General features: G+C 41.6%; 1 protein-coding gene across 1 annotated transcript in view; it reads right to left on the reverse strand.

The window, feature by feature from the left end:
* The window catches only part of rnf220a (ring finger protein 220a), a 132,192-nt gene that overhangs the window by 100,252 nt on the left and 5,446 nt on the right, over positions 1-26,494 (reverse strand). The window contains exon 2 of the mRNA XM_081374638.1: positions 21,782-22,614. Within this exon, the coding sequence (XP_081230764.1) occupies positions 21,782-22,430 (649 nt within the window). The 5' untranslated portion in view covers positions 22,431-22,614. The remainder of the gene's footprint in view (positions 1-21,781; positions 22,615-26,494) is intronic.

A 26,494-nucleotide genomic window follows, 5' to 3' on the forward strand; every position in this document is an offset into this window, starting at 1 on the left:
AACCAGACCTGCAAAAGTTCATTTGGTCAATTATTAAATTAAGCACATAACAGCTTTGTATACATTACTGGACATTAAAGCAAAATAATAGACTTCTCTAAAAGCATCACTCATTAAATGCGCCTACATAGAGCTCTACCGGGACAATGAATTACTTTTCTCTCCATAAAGTAAAATAATGTGAAATATCGCATATTTTAATCAACTTCAAAAGTATTGCTATCCTCAAACTTTGGATGGGTGCCGAACACATTCATGGCAGTTTAATTAAATTAACTCATGGTACATCTTTGATTTGTACCCATTAAAAATACAATTTTATGACTCAATTCGAAAAAGCATCATAGAAGGTTAATGACTAAAAGTGGGGCATAAGAAGCTTAATTGCGGACAGACACTGCAGACAGTATTTTATTGTGTAAAGCTAAATTCAAGACACCAGTTCTGCAGCTAAAAGGTTTGTGGATGGCATTAAATCAAGGGGTGGCCTGAGACAACTGCTCTAGAGGACAAAAATCATCCTTTAAAAACGTGAATGAACTTTTTATATGCCTCAATCGAGGGTTTAATTTAGGATTTGATTGCTGGATGTTTGCTTTCGTTTAATTAAACATAATAAAATGAACACCAATATATTAATAGTCCCATAAAAACTATCCAAATTCATTATTAAATAACTTTATAAAAAAAGAAGAAAAACTAAGAAAAAGATGATAAATTAAAAGAGAAAGAGAGATCTGCTCTACTACCTGCATCAGGCCTTTTACACATAGATAAACTAACGGCTAATAATTTAAACATCCATTTCAAGCAATGTAATGAGACATTTTATTGATTCCTGAATTGCAGTATATCTAGACAAGTATGGGTGTCAAATTTAATATATTAAATGTATTTTATCCATCTTCCGATGCTGAAACACACCTTAACCGAGGGTTCTTAATATGCTCATTTTAGAGCTTAAAGGATTACAGTGCTTGGCACAATGAGAGTGTTGAGTTGAATCTAACCTATAGGTGAAGCAAGCTAATAAACCAAAGATGAATTTCCGGATGGTGATTAACCCATGCCTTGGCTGGAATGAGCGGATGTCAGTGGCGGATACTGAAGGGATGACATTAGCTGTAAATGTAATGATGCAGCGGTCCATCTCTCACTGCTAGGATGAGCTGCATGATGAAGTCAGTTGGGTAAGAGCACAGGACTCTTATTGACCAGGGGGAGTTTGCCTAGCACTAAATTCTCAGCAATAACAATGTAGTGAATAGGTGAGAAAGGAAGGAGAGCATAGATCAGCCTGCGGCGTGACCCAAGAAGGGGTGGCCTAGGTTTGGGGAGAAAGGGAGGAGGAGGAGAATAGGGTTGACGACTAGTCTCTTGACCTCCCAGGATCTTGGTTCCTCTTGGTGCACAACCAAAATGACAGGACCTCCCATCTTTATTTTCTCACGCACTCACTCATTCACTATTAAAACGCAAAGACACAAATAAGCACCCTCACAGGACATATACTGCATTTAGGGGTATTACAAAAAAACTAAAATAGGAAAAAAGAGCGAGACAAGCTTATATAAGTTGTCATATCTACTAAAATATTTAAAATTGCTGGCCTTGACACATTAGTACATTGTGAGGGCGAAGGAAGAGAAAGTGTGAGGAGAGTGGTGGTAACCAAAACATCCCCTAATGGATGGGTGTGTAGGGGGTTTTAAAAGCGGTCTACAGTTGCCATTAACAGATTAAAGCACCCTTTTGGCCTGATCAGTAAAGCATGTCGGCAAACTACTCCTAACTACTAGCAAACTGCTCTGAAACACTCCTGCCATATTCTCACAGCAGACACGTTGAGAATCTTCAGCAGTTTAAAGAGAAAACGGACAAGACAGGATAACGAAGGATAACGAAGGATAGGGTCTGACCCGCATGACTGCCCCCCTCCCAGCACACATACTCACTGACAGGGGGTAGTTCCAGCCTGGTTGTTGGCAGGGCTCTCTGATTTCACGGCAGGCTGGGTGGTGCCATTGAGCACTCATCATGCTCTCTTTCAGCCTTTTAAACTACAACCCCCCCACCCGCTACCTCATCCGCAAGTCTCACACACACGTTTCAACACTCTCACCCAAGCACTACTATGACCCTGCCCTGCCATATAGCACTGTCATAACACTGCTTCTCACACTGCGTCCAAAGATTTCAATGTTCACATGTTAAAATGTTGAATCTGGCAGACTTTTTTCTGTACTGATTTTGGGTGAAAATCTGTAGAATTCTTCAAAATATATGTTTTCAAAATATATATAATATATAAAATATATCATAATTTTACTTAAACATAATGATTACATTTATGTAAATATATATTGTACAGACAGACAGACAGACAGACAGACAGATAGACAGATAGACAGATAGACAGATAGATAGATAGATAGATAGATAGATAGATAGATAGATAGATAGATAGATATTTTAATAAACAGAGGAGCTGAGAACATTTTGAATCTGATGAGGTTTCTGTTGAACTCCATGTGGGCCTACTTATAACTTAAGCACCATCCCATCATTGTCCCCTAATGTGTCATCTGTCACACAATACAGAGACGTGACATAATTTAGATGCCGTGTGAGGTGCGAGAACCATGTGCACAGGGTGACAGTGTCTTACAGGGAGCAGTGAGGTAACCTCTTCCTCTTTCTCTCCCCTATTGTCTCCCTCTCCTCTGAAAGCGCACCCGAGAAAAGCTGTTTTTTGTTTGCGAGTGAAGTTTTCTCCTCCTCTTTGAGTGGGTTGGAGAAAGTCTCCCTTCTCTCCTTTAACAAACTCCCCTCTCTTCTGTCAGACTTCCAGCGGGCTAATTAACATGCAGCAGGGTGACTTTTCGCCTCTTGTGTTTCTCTCTCTCTCTAAAGGGTACTTAATAAAATGTGAGTATGCGGAATGTAACAAAGGCACAGCGCCTTAGAGCAGCTTCATTTCCATTAGAGAGGCCTCCCGGCTCTCACACTAACGTCTGGACCTGCAGTTCATTCTCGCAGAGCGGCCCGACAACAAGTCGGTACTGCCCCAGTGACAAGGGACAATTTGTACTCATTTTCTTTAAAAGTGTGAAACGAAGAAAGCAACTTTCAGTCCATGAATGTGCAAAAACTGTTGAAGATACAGTGACAGACACTCTAACGCATATATAAATATATAATAAAGCATATAAGAATATATATATATATATATATATATATATATATATATATATAAACGCATTTAATGAGGAAATTACTGAGTGCATCTTTAATGAAGGATCATAAACTCCAAAGTTTTCATCATTTTTTTTTTTTCATGATAAACAAGATTAAATGTGATTTGCCTCTCTTTTATTTTATTCACTTTGGGTCAATATAAGGGTAAATTCAAGATACTAAAGGATGGCTGGACTAAAAGACAAATAGTGTTTACTTAAAATATCCCATCATCACCTCATTAAAAATTCCATTTGTTAAAATTGCGCAAATATGTGTTTCATTACACATGACAAATGGCTTTGGTATTAATGAAACACTTGCAGAGCTAAGGAATTAATCATAGAAGAGACAACTGAAATAAGGTATTAAAAGTTATTCAGGTACAGTAATCGTGGATGAAAATTGTTTGACTAAGATGAATACTGCTGATTCTTAGAGTTAAAGCAAGAGATGATGCCCCTCCCGAAAAAAAAAAATTGCTTGAATAAGACCTCGTGCTACAAAATCACCAGTAATGATATCATTGTGGTATAATTTCCAATGGGAGGAAAAATTACCCCACAAAATAAAAGTGGTTTTCTCCTCGACTTTAACTTTCTTCCTCCTTATGTTCTTATTGCTCTCTCTCACTTCCCCAATTGTGTGTCCCTGATGTCTGGCTCTCCCTCACATCCTTTCTAAATTATTCACAAGCAGTCCAGCAGTTTGCTTGATTAGGTTTTAATTTCAGCAAATTACCAATCAGCAGGAGGCCACCCTAGTGAATCATATGGATGGGGAGTTATTTATCAGAACTGAGGAGGTGAGGACACTTTAGAGCTCCCTGTACTCTAATCTACTGGACACTGACCTGGACTTCATTGTGCAAATAGTCAATAGGCCACAGCTAGTCATTTACTCACTCAAGCAGCTACACCTGACTTGTGTTCACGTTGCTATTCTGTGGGAGAACTTGAAAGCAAAATGTATTCCTTTACGTTCTTAAAGGGATAGTTCATCTAAAAATGAAAATTACCTGACACACTTATGTCAAAACCTGAAGTTCAGTCTTGTTTTGGACCCCATTGTCATTCACTGTATGGACAGAAACAGTTGTAACATTCTTCAAAACATCTTCCTTTATGTTCCTCAGAAGAACCAAAGTCGCAAAGGAACAACATAAGGGTGAGTACATCTTTGGATAAACAACTTAGGTTGATTCTGTGACATTATATATTTGACTTGAATCAAACTAGTTAAATTATGTGTTACCACAAGAAAAATTTTTTGGTTGCCTGACATAACATTACTATAGTGTATGAATGCATTTTGTCATTGCAGCCTGGGAACAGCGTGATATTCCCCTACCAATCTCCTGACATCATATGTGGGGAGCAGATTAGCACTCAACACACTGTAAATTACATTGTGGTCTCATTAAGACCTAATAGCATCTTATTACTCTAATTTACCGATATAGGCGTTTGAAGAGCTAGCAGTAGCACTCCATACCGCCGCTAACTCCGCGCTTATAGATTAGCGCTCTCCTTCACAATAATCAAGCACTAACTGCAGGTAGTAATTTAGCACTCAGGATAATTACCACTAATGATCACGTCTGTGTCAGAGCGAGGAAGCGCACACGCGTGATGTGCATTCACGCAGCATGTTTGCGTTAACATGCAACCGCTGTTGATTTGTGCGTGTGAAATACTACCGGTAGCGCAGTAGCTCATAACCCATTAGCCTGAGTGTGGGGAGGTAGCCAGGGCCCTGCGTCGGATTTATCACGCTCTCCCTGGGTGATTGTCCAACACGGCTTTCCTGTAGCTCTGACAATAGGGTTGGGATTAACGCGGCCTGTCAGTTTCCCCCACACTACAGATCTTTTTGTCCTCGTTAAAAGCTCCTCTAATTAGCGCAGAGGGGCTTCGCTGCTATCTGCTATCGCTCAGAAACACCACAGGGTTATAGCTGAAAAAAGGAACACATATTTCCTCTTGTTTTCTACTATGGGCAGCACACCCACCCACCCACCCACACACACACACACACACACACACACACACACACCCCTTACAGACCTACGAGATATCAGCCTTCCCCTTTCTGTGGCTTTTAGCACACCGATCATAGATCTTATTAATGGGCCGCATTGCCTTATTGTGGTCTCAGCTTTAATGAGACATAATAAGGGGGACATTTCATAGCAACACGCCGCTCTTTTTTTATTTGCTGAACCGTATCTCTCTTTCTCGCTCCCTCCCTCCCACTCTCGCCAGCTCCCACTTGGCAGATGAATCATATCTCTCGCGCTACATATGCTAAAGCCATGTAATTACAGGGCACCTTAAATACAACAAGTCTTAAAGCTGTCGCCAGAATTACCCCGAAACAAGGCAGGCGGCTCTGTAACCAAGCTGTCACTGTTAAAATTAATTTATCATGGGACGGGGAGAGAGAGAGAGAGAGAGAGAGAGAGAGAGAGATAATTTGGCAGAGGAAGGCTAGTGGCTATAACAAAGTGAATCGAAAGCTAGACTGAATGACAGGAATAAAAAAGGATGAGGTAGGATGTCGACTTGAGACGTTCCACACCGAATGACTCATCTTAATATGTTCTACTCTTTTCTATTCATTTTCTATGCCACCAAAGCTCACTATATGTTGTGATAGGGTTGGCTATCTGACTCACAAAGGTGCGTTTTAAAAAAAAAAAAGGACCAGGTAGGATGTGGACATGATACGTTCCACACCAAATTACTCTTTATTCGTCCTACTAATTTCTATTCGGCTTTTAAGCCACCACAGCTCACTATATGCTGTGATAACTGCATATGATTGGCTCACAAAGGTGCGTTTAAGATGTAGACAAGCAGTGTGTGTGCGCGGTTCAGCAAAGTTTCAGCTTCCCCCTCCTGGCTGCTAAAGGCTTTAATTCATCAGCAGGCTGCCTGATTGATCTGCTTCTCATGGGCCGCTCTGCCGCTGCTGATGCTGCAGAGCGCGTGTAGACGGCTGGCAGAATAAAGAGTAGCAGTTGTGTGGCTGGCTGCGAGAGTGGATGGGACATTTTTTAAAACGTATTAATCGCCCTGCCTGATCAGGGCCTGAGTGCTGCAGACAGGCCCTGTCAGGGCGAGCCTGAGAGAGAGATGGTCTGTAGGACCGCGCGAGTCTCAAAAGGGCTGCTACAAACACGACTGAGCCCTTCTGTTCTGTGAATCATACACACACACATACAAAATCAAACACACACGCTCACTAGCAGCACACATGAAAGAGCACACAGCTCTCTGATGATCATAATCGGGCTTCGATATCAGCAATTCCCTGAACGCTAAACAAGCTCCATGAAGGAAAACCAATTTGTCATAGTTTTGTTTTTTCTTCCGTTGCGATGTTATTTATACTGCCCTCAAAGCTATGTGATTAATACATTATAATAGCAGTATTACTTTACTCTTCCCGGGTGCTTGTCTTTTTCCATTTTTTTGTGCACATACAATTCAGTCATTAATTGACGAGGGATGCAGGGAGGAATAGCAATGAGAGAACCACAAGACGAATCGTACGGCGCTGTGTTTTCAGCCCCATTTGAACAGAAGGGTTTGATATTGTGGTTATGCTACATCAGTGCTGGGCTCTATAAGTGACGTCTCTGTTTAAGATGTTTGTGGTTACACGCTGTGCAACTGGTGGTGGATTAACCCATCAATTCCATGACCTACCACTGAGGAGGATGTAAAGTAATATTAACTTCATTTCCTGACAGTAGAGGTGTTTTGAACAAAATTTAGAAAATCTAGGCAGAATGGAAGTAATGGATGCTGCAAATATATGACAATAGAAAAGTTATTTTAAATAATATTTCGTAGTATTACTGTTTTACTGTATTTTGATCAAAAAAAATGCAGCCTTGCTTTAAAAAAAAAAAAAATTCTTTAAAAAACATTTCAATAATCTTACCGACCTCAAACTTTTGAAATGCTGTGAAAAATGACATCAAATTATGATATGCAAGTAATAAAACTCATAATGGCACATACACTGTACAAACACAGGGATCTATTGCTATTCCTCGGTGTTGAGCCTTAGTAGAGAGTGCATGAATCTTAAAGGAAGAGGACAGTTTAAAAGGACATGCTATTAATTACCGGGCTACAAATGCAACCCACAAATGGAGCACACTAAAGGAAGCCATTTCTGATTGAATGACCATTGACTGGGACAGGGGAAGAGGGAGGAGCCAGAGAAGAGAAAGGAGAGAGACAGAGAGAGAGAGAGAGAGAGAGGGTGTGTGTGGTCTGGGCCCTGCTGGCTCCCGGGGTGTTCCGCTACACTGAGGACAGCACAGGGGAAGTGAGAGGAGGGAGCCAAGGTGGCGAATGAGAAGGGAAGGTGACAAGACATCAGGGAGAGTGCAATGAATTATTTATGAGGCCACTGATGGACAGGCTGAATAAGAGAGACAGAGAAGGGGGGAGACATAAGGATCAGTGAAGGGGAGGGGTGGACAGTAGAAACCAGGGACTCTTTCATGCTTTGCACACACATATAGACTCACACAGACAGACAGGCGCACACACACACCACAAGCTGTTGTGTGAGTCCGGCCGGAGAGGAAGGGTGATGGGACGCTTTGATTGTAACAAACCCCAAGCATAAGGGTGCGAACTGCAGAGATCACAAGGGATGTGCGGTGTGTACATGTGTGAGGATATGCACACGTCTTGTCTGTCCTGAGACCTGCCCGAATGAAATTCGTTGGTAAGAATATAGCGGGCTTAAAAAAATAAAAATAAATAAGAGGACTGTCACTATTTTTCACAGTTCCTGGCCATAAGAAGACAGTATGTTTAACCTCAGTTCCCTCCTTGTGCTCTAGGCCTTGTTCAGGGCACATGTGAGTGATGTAGTGCTGAGAGCTCTGTGCTCATGTGGCCGCTCTGTAGGTCCACTGTGAGGGGGGCTAGGACTGGTTAAAGCTGGGATGATGAATATTTAACCCATGTAGACGGTCGGTGGTTAATTTGTCAGATCCGCTGGTTAAATGCCACCATTAGCATTGGGCCCCGATATTGACGGGTGGAGGCTGGAAGCAGGGATGATGGATGTAGAACAGCCCAAACCAGACAGCCGGCTCATCACGTTGCTGTATCGACAGAATATTATTAACACAGCAGCAGAGCGTGCTACAACAGGTATAAGAGCTAGAAAAGACCCCCGAGGGTGGACACAAACACACACACAGACACACAGACACACACACACACACACACACACACACACACACACACACACACACACACACACACACACACACACACACACACACACACACACACACACACACACACACACACACACACACACACACACACACACACACACACACACACACACACACAAAGCTAATAATTTACATACCATCTATTACATTATATGCTTATATTAAATTATATTATATAATGTCTACGCTATTGTGATATAAATGTGCAGCTGAAGTTGCAATTGTTGTAAATGTAATCTATATTTAGCATAGATAAAAAAAAATGTGGATATACACACACATACATAATATATATATAAATATATATATATATATATATATATATATATATATAAACATCTACACACAGACACACACATAACTATATAGATTTCATTATTTATTATATATTAAAATATAAAATATTTCATTAAAATATAAACATTATTACTATTTATAATTATATAAATATATTTTTATAAATCATTATCACATTCATATTAACCTGCGAATAAACTTTGGTGTTTACTTTATTTTTGCTAGACTGTATGAAGGACAGGAAATGATGGAGAAGAATTGCAATTAAAACCAGATTCAAACTCACATCATTCATATGAGCACCGTAAACTGCTAAGTCACGACACCAACCCGACATTCCGTTTACTCTTTATGAAATACAGCTTTATCCTCAAAAAATACAGTTATAGGGCAAACAGTTTTATTACCCATTACTTAAATACTTTTTCGCTTGTGTTTTTTACTTTTTGTGTAAGCCTTTTCAACACCTCTCAACAGCATGTGGCTAAGGGTGAGGGTCATGTCAGTGCTGTTCTTACAGTCACAGGTAAACCTCTCCCTGTGCTCCACGCCCTGTCATTACAGCGCACAGCAAACCTCGAACCCCTACCAAAGCATTTCCCACCATGCAATCTGCCTAAGGAATGCAGACATCCTGGCCCACTGGGGCGTCTGCCCCGATCCCGCCAATTGCCCTGTTACCACGGATATAACACCAGGTTTCTGCGTGAGGCCATTTCTCCCCAGACACCTGCCACTGGAGCAGGCTCATAACATCCCTCCAGTTGTTACTGTGACATTGCTGCAAAGACAGGCAGTTTTAAAACCTCCACTTTACAGGCCCTTCTGCTATTCACACAGTACATGCCGCCGTCTACATCCGCTGCTGATGCAAACAGCCTCACACTGTCATTATGAGAATTCAGCTAGAGTCGTAACAGTTTGGAACAGATTGCCTGAAAATCCACCAAGGGAAAAAAACAAGAGGAAAAATAAAACTGGCTTTCTGGAGAGGCAAAAAACAAATCTTGTATTTCTTTGTGCATCACTCCGTGAAATACAAACACATCTGAGAAAACGAAGTGAAACATTCCTCTGTGTTCACCCCAGCTCGGCAAGCCATTGGTAGCAGGTTTGTTGAAGCCTGACTGAACAAACAGTCTCATCTCAAAAACAAGCCTCCTCTTTCTGGTGCTGCGAGTAAACTATTCGCTCTCTTTCTCTAGTTCTTTCGGTCCACCTCGCTTCTTTTTAGCTATGTTCATACGGTAATGTTTTAGGATTGAAAACTGTATTTAAAAGCAGGTGTGATTCTTAAATTGACCTGTTTAAACAACGACTTTCAGAAGTGACTTTAATAAGGTCAGTATTTTTCAGTTAAAAAAGCGATAAAAAATGCAAACGTGCAAGCAATCTGATAATTGAACCAACCCAAAAGATTTCAGAAGATGGTATTTTTTCCCCTTCACCCTCATGTTCTGTTGGGATTGACATAACTTTTTGTTTGAGACCTCAATAATGTCCATATAAAATAGTAATAATTCAAAATCAACCATTTTACTTTCCATTTAAATTATGTACCTCTGATCTAGTCAAAAGAAAAGTGAAGAGAAATTATTGAAGATGTATTTATTTTTTACCTGGAATACTGTAAATAGAATTTTAAATGAAAATTAACTGTATTCATTTTAAATGTTTTTAAAATATTTAAAACAATGAATAATATTAAAATGGAGGACTTAAATTCGGTGTCAGATTCGGTGAAAGATAGTGTCACATCTGTTTATAAATAAACTATGTGAATGTAAACATATTTAGCACTCTAAAACTAGAGTGACATCGGTATTCTTCTGCTGTGTGAACGCAGCCTTCCTCTCTTTCCTCCCATCTCTTTCTCTCTCCCAAGCCTGATATACTGAAGGATAGGCTCGCTCTAAGAGGCGTAGGCCCTTCTCCCCTGATACTGTTTGTTTGTACATGGTCGCTTTGTTTCCCTCCTCTCTGCTCCACAGATTTTTACATCTCACCAGACTGTGTGTATCTGAGGAGACCAGTAAAGTTAAAGTGGAGGGTCTGTTTGAGCCCTCCTAAACCCCACAAAGCAAACTGGACACACATGCAGGACCAAAAAAATGAGGGAAAGTTGAAGCAAAAGGCCCCACATGAGGAGCAAATGCTGTCATACGTGTGCAGAAAATGGTCTCATACGGAGAGATCTGCAAAGGGGAAACGGAGGGGAGCCAATGCCTTTTGATTATTTGTACTTGTTTGATGCCCCCGCAAGGAGGACAGAGAGGAGACGTGTTTAACTTCTAGAAGAGAGCATCACGCTGTGTCCGAGCCATACGACCACTATCACTAAACCCCACTCAGCCTGCCGCTTGTTAGTCAGAGCACTGGAAAATCAATATATCTTTGAATGGAGGTCACAGGGGTGACTGCTTTGGGAAAAGTGACAGATTTGCTCTCTTTTGCTCTCTAAGCTCACCCCCTCCTCCTCCGGACCCCATTTGCCGACTCGACTGTGCCCCCCCTCCACCCCCGTTTCCCCAGAGGCGGATGCCGTGCATTCTGCCGTGGGGATGTGGTATTAGACAGCCCGTATCCAAATGGCACCCGCAGAGCCGCGCGAGCACGGGAGCCAGGGGCCAACATGACTACAGGATTACACAGCAGCAGGTGTGAATCACAGCTTAACTCACAAAAGCACATACACACACACACACACACACACACAGGAAGGGGGGACTAGATAAAGAGGGAGTTCAGATTAGCCACTTTTAGGTGCCATTTTCAATGGCGACAATTTTCGGCTCTGCAGTGCTGAAATTGTCGTGGTCTAGGGCCTGCAGGCGCACAGCCGCCGGGTTGAAAATGGCCGACCGAAGGGGGGGCCTTTGATAGGGGTGAAGTGGAGGGGGTCTCTGCTTAAGAAGATTTTTGACCCCCTGGGAGGAGATGCGGTCAAAGAACGTCCGTGTTCTTTGATGTATCACAAAAATAAACTCGCTCTCGGCTTGCAGAAAACACAGACAGGAAAAGCACTCGCGCATGAGATCACTCGTGACCACTGTGTCTTCTCTGTCCAATACTGTATCGCTCACATGGAGTGGACACAAAAAGGAACAAAGAACAGTGATGAAAAGCGAATGAATCAATATACCTCCCAACAAATAAGATGAAATTGATGATTGCCTCAGGCTTCTTAATTGCAAAATGTTGTTTTTTTAACCTTAACCACCCCCATGTTCTGTTGAGATTGACTTTATATTTAGTTTGAGACCTCAATGATGTACATATGAAATTAAAGTAGTAGTAATTAAAAATAAATCTCTTATTTTCCCTTTAAATTCTTTAACATCAATATTCCATTTTAACAAAAATTAAGCTTCATTATGACTTGCACAACAGATATTTAAAAGTCCACTGCATTAATAAATGTTTTGTACCTTTTATAAATATATAAAATAATAAGATATAAAGATATATATATATATATATATATTTAAGAAATTATAAACTACCTCATGGAGCATGATTAAAGCATTATCAAATTGAAATTGTTTATAAAGAAAAAGATTTACAAAGCAAAGATTAACAAAAGTCATCAAGTATGAACCTTGAATACTTATTTATATATATTTAGTTTTTTAACTTTGGGTTAACAAATTTTGTAAATTTTTTTAAAGTTATATGTTCTTAAATCATTTAATTTAGTGTAATTAAAAACTTTTGTTGTTGTTGAAACTTTTATTTTGAGTGTTTTCATTCTTATCAATAAAATAAATTCAATAAAAATCCTGGAAGACGAGGATGCTAAAATGCTAACAACTCTGGTTCAATGATAGCCTGAGATGCATATGGTTAAATTACAGCACCGCGCCGGTTGACAGGATAATATGACCATGGATCCATGTTCGCAAAATGAAAGGAAGAGGAAAAAGGAAGAGGAAAAGAGAGACAGAGTAAGAGGGAGGGAGTGGAGAAGAAGAGGAGAGGGCCATTTGTAATGTATACTACAGGAGGCATTGATGATTGCAATTATCAAATAGCTGTTTTAAAAGGCCATTGATTGGTGTCATTAACTCAGCGAGTGTTTACTGATTGCTGCATTTGCACGATCACTCATGCTGGGCGCTCGCGCATCTGTTCTTATTAGCCCTGAAGAGGAGTGGGCCATCAAAGGAAGGATATAAGCTCACACACGTCCAGCTGGCAGTGAGCACACGGAATTAGTACACAGGCAAATTAATAAAACACACACATACAGTTCCAGTATGTGCACACATAGCCAGAATTCTCAGACGCACAGCGGCTGGCACACGAAACGCTTATCTACTCAGGGCTACTGTATTCAATTATGTCAAAAGCCTTGTTAGAACACAACTGAGAACGGCGGCGTAACCCATCGTGATAGGAGAGGGGGGAGGGCGTTCTTAAGTGCCTATTTTAACTGTTTTCTCCCAGGCTGCCTGGCTAGCAGCCCACCCCCGAAACGGCCTTCTTTATTGGCATGTAAAAGCCCAGTTTGAGGGGCCTGGCCAGACAGACCAGCCTGACAACTGCAGGAGCGCTTTAGCTTCCTGACCGCCCCGCACTCTGGCCTTTTCACTAACCGCACACAGCCACGGCAACCAGCTGCCATGGTGCTCTTATCAGTGGGCGCCTTCCCTGTCACCACAACAAACAAGCCCCTACTGCCACCACACAACCACACACAGAGAATAAGAGAGGGATGAAAGTGAAAATGCTAGATAGGAAGAGAACAGGTAAGAGAAAGGCTGACCAAAAGATGAAAAATGCTACCTTTGCAAGCAGTAAACAAAGGTAGGAAGGCACACTCACTGTCTATGATATCCAACAATACTGTTCATGCAATCTAGTGGTTGGTAGAACAAATACAAATGGTGAATTGAGTTGAAAGTAATACAATTATTTAAATTTTATATCAAAATTTTATATTTTGTTTCAATCAAATGTAAAATGCCCAGTTGTATTGTGTCTCTAATCTAATGTTAGATAGATCTTGCAAGAGCAAATGAGATTGAGGATAGAGAGAGAGAGAGAGAAAGAAAGAGAGAGAGAGAGAGAGAGAGAGAGCTGGAAAAGAGGGATGGATAGATAGCAGCTGTTTTAGGTTTTGAACAACAAAGAAAGTAAGAGGAAGTTGGAATGAAACTGAGGGTTTACGAAATAGATATATATGTAAGTTTCATCATTTCTTCTCACCCTCATTCTTCCCGAATCTCTTTCGTTTCCTACCACATCTTTCTGAATAAAACCCCCCTTTCCATGTGTCACTTTAAAAAACGACCATGCAGTCACACCTGAGAGGGGACGAAAAATACACTCTCACTTCCTCCAGAACAGCTGTAGCTTAACTCTGAAATGCAACCACAGCGACAGACGCAATAGTCGACGGAGTCACACGGCGCACAGACAGTCAGGCGCAGTGACAGGCATTGAATTTAAATATGAGCTAGCTGCTGCGAGAGGATGCACAATTAGAATGCAGGATTGGATCAATAAGCGTGCTGACAGATGGATTACTAAGGTAAATAGATGATACATGCTGCTAAATAATTAATCAGGCCCCTACGAGCGCCTGGACAGAGAGTGACGGGAAGAAGGTACAAAATGGCAACACTTTCTAATGTGTGCGGGCTATTGGCATTCTGGAGGAGTGTGCGTATCTCCATGCAGATTCTCCTGAGCCGCCTTTCTGCCTCAGGTCTCTGCGACCGGTAATGAGCAATGATCACACATGCGGCCCTCTCAAAACCAATAAAGCAGAGCTGGAAGCTTCGGTAGCAGCCGAAAACAAGCAACAAACTGCTACAGGTGTAAGAGCTTACATCACGCCTCTAGCTAATGCTAATGTTCGGAAGAAAGCCGAGCTTACATTAAAGACATTTCTCATGCAAGATGTCACTTTGGATGCTGTTGTTTTAATCCGACAGTCGTCTGAAACTCTGAGAAAGCGCCCAATGCATCCCACTCAGTAATCGCTTGTGTTCAATAATTCACATTTAAGGGAAGCAATAAATATATATAATATGTGTGTCCTTTAGCCAAGCCGGCTTTTTGGAAACAAGTCTGTCACAGAAGACTGCACCCGCACACGAAGAGAAGATTAGATTACTGGGGGAAACAGTGAGGAGGGGTGAAGGAAGGGAGAGAGAAGGATAAAGAGGTGGTGGATGCGAACGGGTGGCTGGCTGGGGTGGGTCTGCTGTGCTCTGGGTGGTGAACCTGTTAGCGAGAGTGAAGTTTCATCCCCTACCTCTTTAAGGGACTCAGGGGGATGAGGCTTTTCAGCACATCTGCATTAGTCTAGGATGGGGAGGAGGGGAGTTTGAGCCTGATCTAAGGGCTGTTCCTGGTTGCCGGTGGCCCGGAACTAAACTCGGGGCTGACGGACGGCCCGCTGTGGTACCATGACCGGCTCCCTGACCCCGGGTGCATGTGCAGAACGGATACTAATGCCAGCTGTGCGGTTCTACAGGACTCAGCGGACCGCTTTCAGCTTGCTTTTATAGCAAAGTGTGACATCACCACAAGGCCCACATCCAGGCCATGGGAACAAGCCTGACCTAAAGCCTGGGAGACTGGGTGCATGCCTGATGCTTGCCAGAACCTCCATACAGCTGCATGTACACAACAGTCAAGAGCTTGCATCTATGAATGGAAATCATTTAGGGCATAATGTTTATATTATTTAAAACCACAAATTAATCAAAGCAATACACTATTTCATACCAAACAAGTGTGTTTGTTAGACAATAAAGAGCTACTGTATATTCATGAGCATTGTGTGATGGTGTGTAAGACCTTCACTCGTTCACTCTGATCCCAGCTGTTTGTCTGGAGAGGATGCATGCTGTCATCTCATTTCCCCTGTTCATTTCCCTAACAGTGGCTCCAGCGGTCCGCACACACCAGCCTGTGTCCAATTCAAGTGGGTCTGCCAACAAAGCTCAGGATGGAAGCCCTAATCCTTGATCTGCATCATGCCGCAACAATGGCCCGGCCCTGTGCTCCCTTACACCGCAAAGAGTGGTGCAGCCATGGCCTGCTGCACTGACACCTGCTGTCTTTTGCCAAGAGCAACCACAGAGAGAAAGAAAGATCACACACTTTACTCTTCAGATCTGCAATAAAGTAATTCTCATCTCTCTCAAATGCTTCTGACAAGCAGATTTTCAAATAGAAATGAAACCTCAATCCCATAATGTTGGTTGCAAGCAAATGTTTGATATAAAAGAGAGAGACAGACAGACAGACAGACAGATAGACAGATAGACAGATAGATAGATAGATAGATAGATAGATAGATAGATAGATAGATAGATAGATAGATAGATAGATAGATAGATAGATAGATATTGCAAGAGCAAATGAGATTGAGGATAGAGAGAGAGAGAGAGAGAGAGAGAGAGAGAGAGAGAGAGAGAGAGAGAGAGAGAGAGAAGCTGGAAAAGAGGGATGGATAAAGGGTGGAGGGGGTACCAACAGGGAGGCAACATGAGAGGACAAGCCTTTTAACATCTGGGTAAGCACAGACGAGCGGTCGCTCTGCAGCCTAATTATTAGAACACTCTTACTTAACTTAGCCTCGCCACTAGACCGTGACAGAGAGGAGGAGGGAGCAGGAACCAGAGCAGGAGGACAGATGAGGGAGGGAGGGAGGAAGAGACAGAAGGAGGGGGGATTTTAGCTGGGATGACAATGTTGATCTCCTTAACTCTTCACCTGCCAGAGACGAGCAACAACACTGTCTGCTTGAGAAAATTATCCTCAAACGGAGCCTAAAAAAACGTTTCCCTCCAACTGTGAGCAAGCCAGCCATTTTTTATTGTTCAATAATAACAAATTTCCATTATTATGATGTATCCTGGTGTATTTGCCACTTCCTCTGCAACTGTTTCCCAAAGTTTTCAATACATCCTAAAGAAAAACACACACAAACATGCCACTGACATCTGCTCTCTGACAAAAAAGAGGTAAAAAAAAACCAACAACTGTGTGTTTTAACAGCTGTCAGTGCACACTGCTCTTCAGAGCTTTTGAAAGGGAAAAGACGGCAGAATAACTATACAGTCTGACAGATCTGTGTGGCCCAATCGAAAAACATGAAAACAAGAATCAATCACGCAGACAGGGTAGGGAGTGAGGGTAGGGAGAGAGAGCAGGAGAACGAAAAAGAGACAGAGAAAGAGCACCGGCAAATAATTAAAGGCTCAAACCCAGTGGCTGACTGGCAACTACAAAGCCAGAGAGCGACAGGGAGACGCAATACAAAAATAACTATGCTTGCTAACACAATGCATCTTGGCGCTACTCCTCAGTAGCCGTGTAAATTAGAGAACGAGTCCCTTCCAGGTTTGCCACTGTAACAATATATCCTCGTGACTGACGCTCTGGCGCATTCAGGGAGGACACGGGAGAATCTTTTAACATGTTGACGTGTGCTATAATCTGCGCGCTATATCAACCCGGGCTGAAATCATTTGAAGTTCAGAACGAGTGTGTCGGAACTCCATGGGAAGGACGGGTGGTCGGCGGCCTGGCTTTAAGACTGGGCCGGGGTGGTGGGGGTTAAGCACGGAGCTGACAGCCACCCAGTTCCCCGTAAATCAGCGGGGATTTATGGAGACAGGCCCACACGGCTCACGAGCTGGTCACGTCAGGAAGGAAGCCCGTGTAGCTCCGCTCTGTTGTCTTAAGGATTTTTTCCCTTTTATTTCAGCTGCTCAGGAAGGCAGCTGCAGTCTGCGTTTCAGCTCACGGCGCTGCTGATTGCTCATCCCCTGCCTTTTATTATTTTTTAACTTTCTTTCATCTCTCTCTCCCTCATTCCTTGCCTTCTCTCCTTCTAAGACTACGTCTCATGTCTTATTTTTTCTGTGGCTCACACTGAGTTTGGAAACAGGTAACACTATCTCAGTCTCTCTGTTTATCACACACATTTTCCCTGTGGATGAGAAGCTGGGATTGCTGTCCTGGGTCAGGTTCACTGCTCGGCACTGCCGCGCCAATGTGTGGAGGGAAAAGGCAAACAAACAAGTTCCAGATGTAACACATTCACACTGGGAAATGAGCATACCAATACACACATCACATGCTAGAGAAGAAAGATTTTATGGTGACCATAATTTCAGTCAAGCGCTTCAACAACCATAATGAAATTACCCTTCACAATAGAAAATCCTTACAATGAACTCTGTTAGAGCTACATATGGCAATTTATCTGTTCAATAAAGTACCTTACTTACCTGCTGTGAAATAAAAATGCCATCTCGATGTAGCTTTTACAACATTTCAAATCCCTCAGTTCTCGCCATCTAAGAAAAGCCAAGCCAATGTTGATTCTCGTTTTATTACGAGCTCTGTCGCATTCTCTTTTTGCAAGCAGAAACTCCTCTGTTCAACGGTGTATTGACTTAGTTGTATAGTTAATTTTTAAATAAAAAAAACATTATATATATATTAGGGGTGTAATGGTACACAGAATTCACAGTTCAGTACGTACAACAAATCCCCAATGCAAGGTTTCTTTTCATTTATTTTGAACAGACAGCAGTGCAAATTGCAGTTTGTTCCACCAAGTGGTATTTAGTCCCCCCAGAAGTAGTTGGTACAGGACAGCCTCCTTTCAAGTATTAAGCACCAAGTAGTAAACAGAATACACTCTTGCATAGGTAAATATTTTTTTAGGGCTGATAAAATTAATATTTATATGATATATTTTAAATTATTACTATCAGTTACAAAACTGAAAAGCATCTTGAGTTATAAAAGTACAAAATAAATACAATAATGAAAAATAAATCTTGTGCAGAGATTAGATTCAATAAGAATATATTCAATAAGAACAAAACATTGTGCTTTTGTAAAATCACGAAAACAAACAGGATTCCGATTCCCAGTTTTCTTTCCGTGAAGTTAAGGGACCATGTCCCATAATTTTATTGAAACTCAGCACTTGCTTGTCATCTGAACTCTTATTTTAGGTTGGTGCATAGATCGTCTCTTCTTCTTCTGCTCATTTTCTTGTTGTGGCGTTTAGCAAACAGCATTGCATTACCGCACGCGCCCCTTTCTGGATTGGAGAGTGGATCGCCTGTGACTGACTGTATTTGTCATCTAACTCTATGCACTGAACCGTGACATCCGTACCATGACGTTCGGGAAAAATGTACCGTTACACCTAATATATATATATATATATATATATATATATATATATATATATATATATATATATATATATATATATATATATATATATATATATGTACTTGTTCTATATATAGTCTGAGAATCACACCGGCAGCAGTACAGTGCAGATTTGGGGCTTAACGCCCAGAGAGAGGACAGGGCTCCTGAAGTGACAGCCAGTAGCACAGTAGCCAGTCAAGGGGAACCCAATTTAAGTCTCTTCTACAACACTGCTGGAAATTCAATTGCATTAGAGCCCTTGGTGGGCCTAAGGTTTAATCTAATTAGATTCAGCTTCAAAAGAGAGGAGGAGAAGGAGAGAGGCAGAGAGTGAGAAGGCAAAACTGTCTCCTACTCTCCAAATCATTGTATTTTAAAACTCTCTCTCTGTTCTTTCTCCTCAGAGAGGAGGCTGAGGCTTTCCTATCCCTTCCGCCACCCTAATCCCCTCTCATTTCAGCAAGAGAAGCCGCTGCTCTTATCTGATAGTTTGAATGTCAGATTACAGTCCTTTGAGGAACTTGGATTATACCTGGATTGGCCATTGAGAGCCACTATCTGCGCTTAATCTGAGCTGAGGGTGAAGGTGTTATAATCCATCTAGCCGAAAGGACCGGCACTGCATCGCTGCTTCCTGTGCAGCTGCTGGTTCAAAAGCGCTACGATGGATGTCTTAAAAAGTGCTTTCAAATGAGACACCCTCAGAGGGGAAATTCTAGATGAGATACTGGACACAGTTTCCTCTAGTCTGTCTCTCTTCCTCCCTCACACTCCTGCTTTCCTCTCTTGTTTCTTGTTGGGTGTCATTCACGCTCCTCCCAGCCTGCGTGCTGCTGTTTTTATCGGATCAGTCTCAGCTCGCCGCCCTTGTCTCTCATCTGTTCGATCAAGGGTGCTTCCTCTCTTTCTGTATCCCACTCTTGCCATTTCCCCCACGGGTGGGCCTCCCTGTCGCACTACAGCTCCCCCTCCCCCTCCACCCTCAAAAAAATGAGCAGGTGGGAGAATAGTTGAAAATTAGAAACATTTGAAGATTTGAAAATCTGAAACTTGATTTGAAACATTGATTTGAGAGCGAGTGCGCATATAAAAAATGAGGACAGATGCTACAAAGAACAGTGATGCTATGAGTGTGGCAGAGAGAGGCCTTATTATATATTTAGACAAAAAAGCCAGATAAAATAAACAAATAAAAGATCCCATTTAAGGTCTAACATTAGTTAATGCATTAGCTAATTTGACTAACAATGAGCAAAATATTTTTACAGCACGTATTCATTTTTCTTAATGTTAGTTTATGAAAATACAATTGTTTATTAATGTTCATAGTGCATTGACATAAATGTAACTTTTGATTTTAAATGCATTAGTCAATGTCACATCAACAAAGCTTAATAAAGGCGGTAGAAGAATTGTTCATTTTTAGGTTTTGTCAACTAATTTTTACAAATAGAACCTTATAGTTAAGTATCACTGGAAAAAAGAGAACAAGAACAAAAAAATAGAGATGGAATCCAGCAAGACCTGCAACTGACTTTATAACCTCTGAATTTACATGTATAAAGTGGATTTACAATACAATGCACTCATATTTTGTGTGTATGTGTGTGTGTGTGTGGGGGGGGGGGGATATTATTATTATAAAAAAAAAATAATAATAATTTTGGACGATATCCAGGTACAACTAAATTAGACAAATGATTTTAGTTCTAAAAAAGGAAAAAAGGTTTTCTTGAGGTTTGGATTTGCCGAAAGTAATTATGGTTAAATAAACATAAAACTAAAATAAAAAATAGAAGTCCACATCATACAACTATGTGTCTCGTGACATAGAAAGTGTTCTCAAATTAGATTTATTTACAAAAACAATTACTTATTTCTGCTGGTAAACATACTGTGAATGAAAGCTGTAAAAAAAGGGTTTTCAGAACCGTGTGTGTGCGTGTGTGTGTGTGTGTGTGTGTGTACCTATGTTTTCACTGGGACTTCTAATGTATTTGAGTAAGAGTGGTCAGGTTGGATTACTTCAGTAATACCACTGGGCTTCCGCTCTGCAGAGGTCTTATGAATCTGTGCACACATTTCACATTTCCTCAACTCCAAAACGCACACATACTCACTCATACACACACTCTCTCACCCACGAGAAACCCCCATTTCATTTATGAGTTTTATCTGTGGAATTTATCAGCTCTGTAGAACCAGTAGGACACACTCTCTAAACATTCCCCAGCAGTTTGACTTGTGACACGGGACACGTTTTCTATATTACAGGGATAACATATCACAGCAAGAAATTTATAGGTTAAGCACTGTTACACACAGAAAGTATTTATAAAGTTTTTAACCTTGATGTTTAGGTGGAACTTACAGTATATTACCATGAGTTACTAATAATTATTCTTAATAATTTCTCATTGGATAAATGTAATTGGTGGATAAACAAATGTTTATTTTTCCATTAAAAATTTTAATTGTTTTTTTCTCCATTATTATAAATGCTTTTCTAATATCACCCTAACTGTTGAACTTACTTAGTTAACTAAGATGTTTGAGAACTATCTTAGAGAAGGTAGTTTGTTGCATACAACAAAACAACAAAAGTTATCAGACAAATGTGCGCAAGCGGACCGGACCTACAGGACAAAAAAATGCATTTTGGGATCTAAAAGTAATAGAAGACTCCAAAAGTTGTCGTTATTTTAAAGAGAACAGCTATAACAGTTAGCAGACATTAATAGTGCAGTTCGTTTAAAAAAAGGGTGTACTCACAGCGCTCAATGCGATCCTCTGGACTGGACGAGGTTTCTCGGTCCGACAGCAGGCCTGACACTGCGAAGATCTTCTTCCCTGCGTCTTCCACGGCTTTGAGAGCGCTAGGTGAGCTGGAGGGGATCTGAGCACCGCCAAAGTCATACTCTTTCCCTTCTGCGTCGGAGTAGCGCAGGTGCGGGGAGGCATCGGCCTCCAGGCAGCCCTTTAGCCGCTTGGCAGGGGTGAAGGCGGACTGGTATCCCCCTCCAGCTCCATCACGGTCCTCTGGGGGTGAAGCGAAGGGCCGGAAGGCCCCGACGCCGCTGTGGTTAAGCATGCTTATTGGCGAGCAGTCCAGATTTGGAGGGGCAAACTGATGATGGAGGTGTAGGAGGGAATGAGGAAAGTCTCTGTTAGGGAAGCCGGGTGGTACGGCACCCTGCCGGTGGTACATGGAGGCGAACGTGTAGGAACCGTTGTTGAAGGGGAGGTGAACGTCCTTCTCCACGGACACCGGCACACCGAATGGACGAGGCTGCTGGCAGGGGATGGAGGCATCGCGGCTGGCCTCTGCTGTCGATGCTAGCACCATTAGCGCTGGGGATGCTAACGGGTTGGGCAGGTAGGAGGAACTCTCCATTTTGAAAGCCGCCCGGTGCAAGTCCATTTTGGAGACTGGGCTGAAGTTGTGTGGAGGGGGGGTTGGGGGCGAGAGCAGAGGGGAGTGGGGGAGGGGTGGAGAGAAGAGAGACGGGGTAAACGGTATGGGCAAAATGGTGCAAACTTTTGTCGACGCTCAGGCAGAATCGGGGGTCGCTCTCACTGGCGGCTCATCCTCGATGGTCCTCCACCTGCAGAAAGTTGAACAGAGGAGGAGTTAAACCACTTAAAAACACTCTGAAACTCTTCCCTACTTTTCCCTTTCTGAGATAGAAAGTTTCCCCCCACAGATCTGAGGTTCAGATCACATATAAGCCTCTTACTCCATCTCCCTGTCTGCGGAGCAGAACGGCGTCTGAGGCAGATAAGAGCCGCGCGCTGATCAGATAAGAGCACGGCCCTGCTCATGTGAACACCCTGGTCCTCTGCCTCCAATGGGATTCTCATACTGATATCGTATCAGCCTGCCATCTGCACAGGATATTTGACTGAATGAATAAATTAGCCGCACTTCACCCCTTGACCCCAAATGCAGCCAAACAGCCCGAGAAGAACCCCTGGAGGATAAGATTCACTGATTGGCAAAAGTGTGAGTGGGTTTAATGAGAAGCATTTTAGCAAATCTGTGTCTATTTGTGTGCATGTGCATCTGTCCATCATCGGCAATCCCTTGAGGGTGACCCGAAAGTGATCTATCAGAAGTTAAACAGACATTTAACTTATATGAAATTTAGAAATGAATGTACTGCTAAAACTGCTTGCTTCATTACAAATCAAAATTAGGCTACCTTGTTTAGCATATTTGGAATCCTTTATTTTTATCATCAACCATCATTAAAAGGGTCAAAAGTGAATATTTACATAAAAGTGAACTGTACAACTGTTCAAAAGTTTGAGGTCAGTAAGATTTTGTTTAAAGAAAAGAATACATTTATTCAGGAAGGATGCAATAAATTGATCAAAATGAACAGTAAAAACATTTATAGTGATCCAAAAGTTTTCTATTTAAAAAAAAATGCTGTTCTTTTGAACTTTCTATTTATCAAAGAATATTGGAAAAAAATTACCACATTTTCCACAGAAAAAAATATCATCAACAGTAATGATAATATGAAAAGTACTAAATCAGCAGAATGATTTCTGAAGAATCATGTGACACTGACGACTGGAGAAATGGCTGCTGAAAATTAAGCTTTGCCATCACAGGAATAAATTACATTTTAAAATATATTCAAATAGAAAAGAGTTATTTTAAATTGTAATAATATTCAACAATATTACTGTTTTTATTGTATTTTTTAAACAAATACATATAGTCTTGGTGAGCAAGAGACTTCTGACCCCAAACTTTTGTATGTTGTGACTTTGTGAGATGTCATGCTTGTATGGAAAAAAGAATTTAATCCATGTATCTGGAGAACAGGTCCTCTTATTCAGAGTAATTCAAATAGATGGGCCTTTAGACTTGTGTCACGGCGAAGCCATTTCAAATGCCACACAGAATATCAGACTGCATCAAAGAAACTCCAGGGGAATTTATCAGGGCATTTTTACAGATATCAGCTGTCCAGAACACTCATTCGAATCAATTTTAAAACTCGATCTGCACACACACACTCTGCGGCCCAGTAAAAAGAGCTTTACATTATCACATACATGGCAGGGGAATGTGTGCAGTTTCCTGTCTGTAGAAAATGGGTTACACTACACCGCTTGATGCTGGCGAGAAGCCCAAGAATCGCATTACCTTCTGTCTTCTTACTCGGCCTAGCTGGGAAAATAGCACCTTGAAAATGTACCAATATTGAAAGCCCCCTCTTTTTTTCCCTCTCTCACACTCATCAGGGCCTCGTCTCTGTATCGAATCTCTCCCCTCGGATAACCTCTAAAAAATGAGTGCGGGTGGGTGTTGATAGCAAGGTAATACAGTGATAAGTACCTGGATATTTCAATTTTATTATCATTACCATCAGCGCAGTCAGGCAGTGTGAAACTGACAATCCAATAAAAGGACACAGGATATCCCCCCAATGGCGCACGAGAGAGAGAGAGAGAGAAAGAGGGGGCATAACTAGGCTGAGTGTTGTACAGATGTGCTAATCATTTCTGTGGCTGCGGCCGGTCTGCCTGGTGCCCCAGCTACACACACGCACAAAAGCATGCACTAACTGAGAGCCCAGTGTCCCAGAGCAACCAAAGAGAGCAGTGAGTCAGCCTGACACACACTGACACGCCAAAGAATGCGAATGAGTGAGGGGGGGTAGGACCGCAATGTCCACCGCAACTCTTGTCACGCTTTTTTCCCTTCGTCTATCAATCATTGCAAGGAAAATCCAAGATTCATGAAACCATCTTAAATGACCCAAAATAAAAATCCATTAAGTGCTCAACACTGAAATTCATCTCCGTATCAGAAAAAGTCTTAGAAAATAGACTTGAATGGCAAAGTAAAAAAGCCGGTGTTGACATAAAATAACAAAAGAGACTACGATTTTTTTTTTTTTTTTTTTATAAATGCATAATTTGTTTTTCATTTAAATGTATTATTATTATTATTACTAAAAATGTATTATTATAACTACAATAAAAAATTAATTCCCCTGGAAACTTGCATTTAACTTTCATTATGATATATTTGTCACAAGTTAAAATTGAGAATGATTATCTGGGAAAAAATAAATCTGTCACTGAACTGTTACCCAGCAAAAATCTAGCATAGCATTTCCTTTTCAAATTACATTGTTATGATATTGCAGTGTCAGTTGTAGTGATGAGCTGCGTGTTCTCTCTCAGAAAGTTAATGATGTAAGGAAACAGAAAGGGTACAACAAAGACAAATAAGAAGTTGTCACCGACACATTTTCTGGGCGCAGCTCTGGGGAGCCGTGCAAATGAATCCAATTTCATCGAAAACAAACGACTGTCAAATTTGACTGCTGAGAGAAAATGCAAAAGTTTCGACGGAGGGTGTCACTCAAAAACCACAGCTCCTGCTCCTCTGCCTGTCTGTCAGTATATTTAGAGATTGTTGACAACCGTGAAAGTGCCACTCTTACATTTTATTACAGGACCAGGCAGACACTGTCATTCAATACCCTCAGAAAACACACACTCAAACCCACACATCTCTAACTGTCTGACCATGTGAGAAGACAAAAATGGCAACAGTTACAAGAATGCGGATGACTAACGGATTTCATGCTAATTGCTGCTCCAAATTAAGCCATGCCAACGATTTCTCACGCTTTTTTAACTTTCACTGAAATGCTTCCAGCGCTGTCAAAAGACATGATGCGGTGTGAAGGCTGTTATGTGTGCAGCTGCTAAAATGGAGAGCCCTCAAACGTCGTCGCAGGAAATGACACTGCCGCAGCATGGAGCACATTTGAACTTCTTTAATCTTGAAAACTTCCCAAATGCCTTTGTCTGAAGGGTCTTAGCAGCACTCGAACTCGTTACGTTTTTTAAATCACCCTAGAGGGTAAACTTATGTTTATCCACAACCGTCTTCTAAAGTATCCACTTGAAATGGCTGCCGTCACCGACACAAACATGGCAATCCAGCCTCATGTCAGCTTGCCAATCAGGGAAGCGGTGTTAAATATTTGCGGTGCCGTGCGTATCACTCAGGCTGCACTTGCTCGGCAGAGGGCGGCTCACTTAGTATTCCGTAAGGAAGCGCTTTTGGACCGGAGGACAGTCGATATTATTGAAAATACAGTCATTCACTGTCGGCTGGCCTGCAACTCAGGACCACGCAGATAATGTGTCCTGCTGAATTAGAATCAAAGCCCTTGCGATATGAAATCTTCCACTGAACAATTCAATAACGTGTAGCAGCTTCAGTATGAGACGCAGAAAAGGAACGCCCGTGTTGAGCTGAAGACGTGAAAGTGAGATTTAATGACAGAGTGAGAACGCAGTGAAGGATAATGACACTTGGACATACAGCTAACTAAATCAATAATGATAGTACAAGCTGTGCCTCAACACTCCAGTTCACTATCAACAAATAAATTCCCCACAGTGTATGACACACAATAAAACCTAGCAATAAATAGTGGTAATCAA

This window comes from Scardinius erythrophthalmus, assembly GCF_964197995.2.
Source record: "Scardinius erythrophthalmus genome assembly, chromosome: 9".
Taxonomy (NCBI): Eukaryota; Metazoa; Chordata; class Actinopteri; order Cypriniformes; family Leuciscidae; genus Scardinius; species Scardinius erythrophthalmus.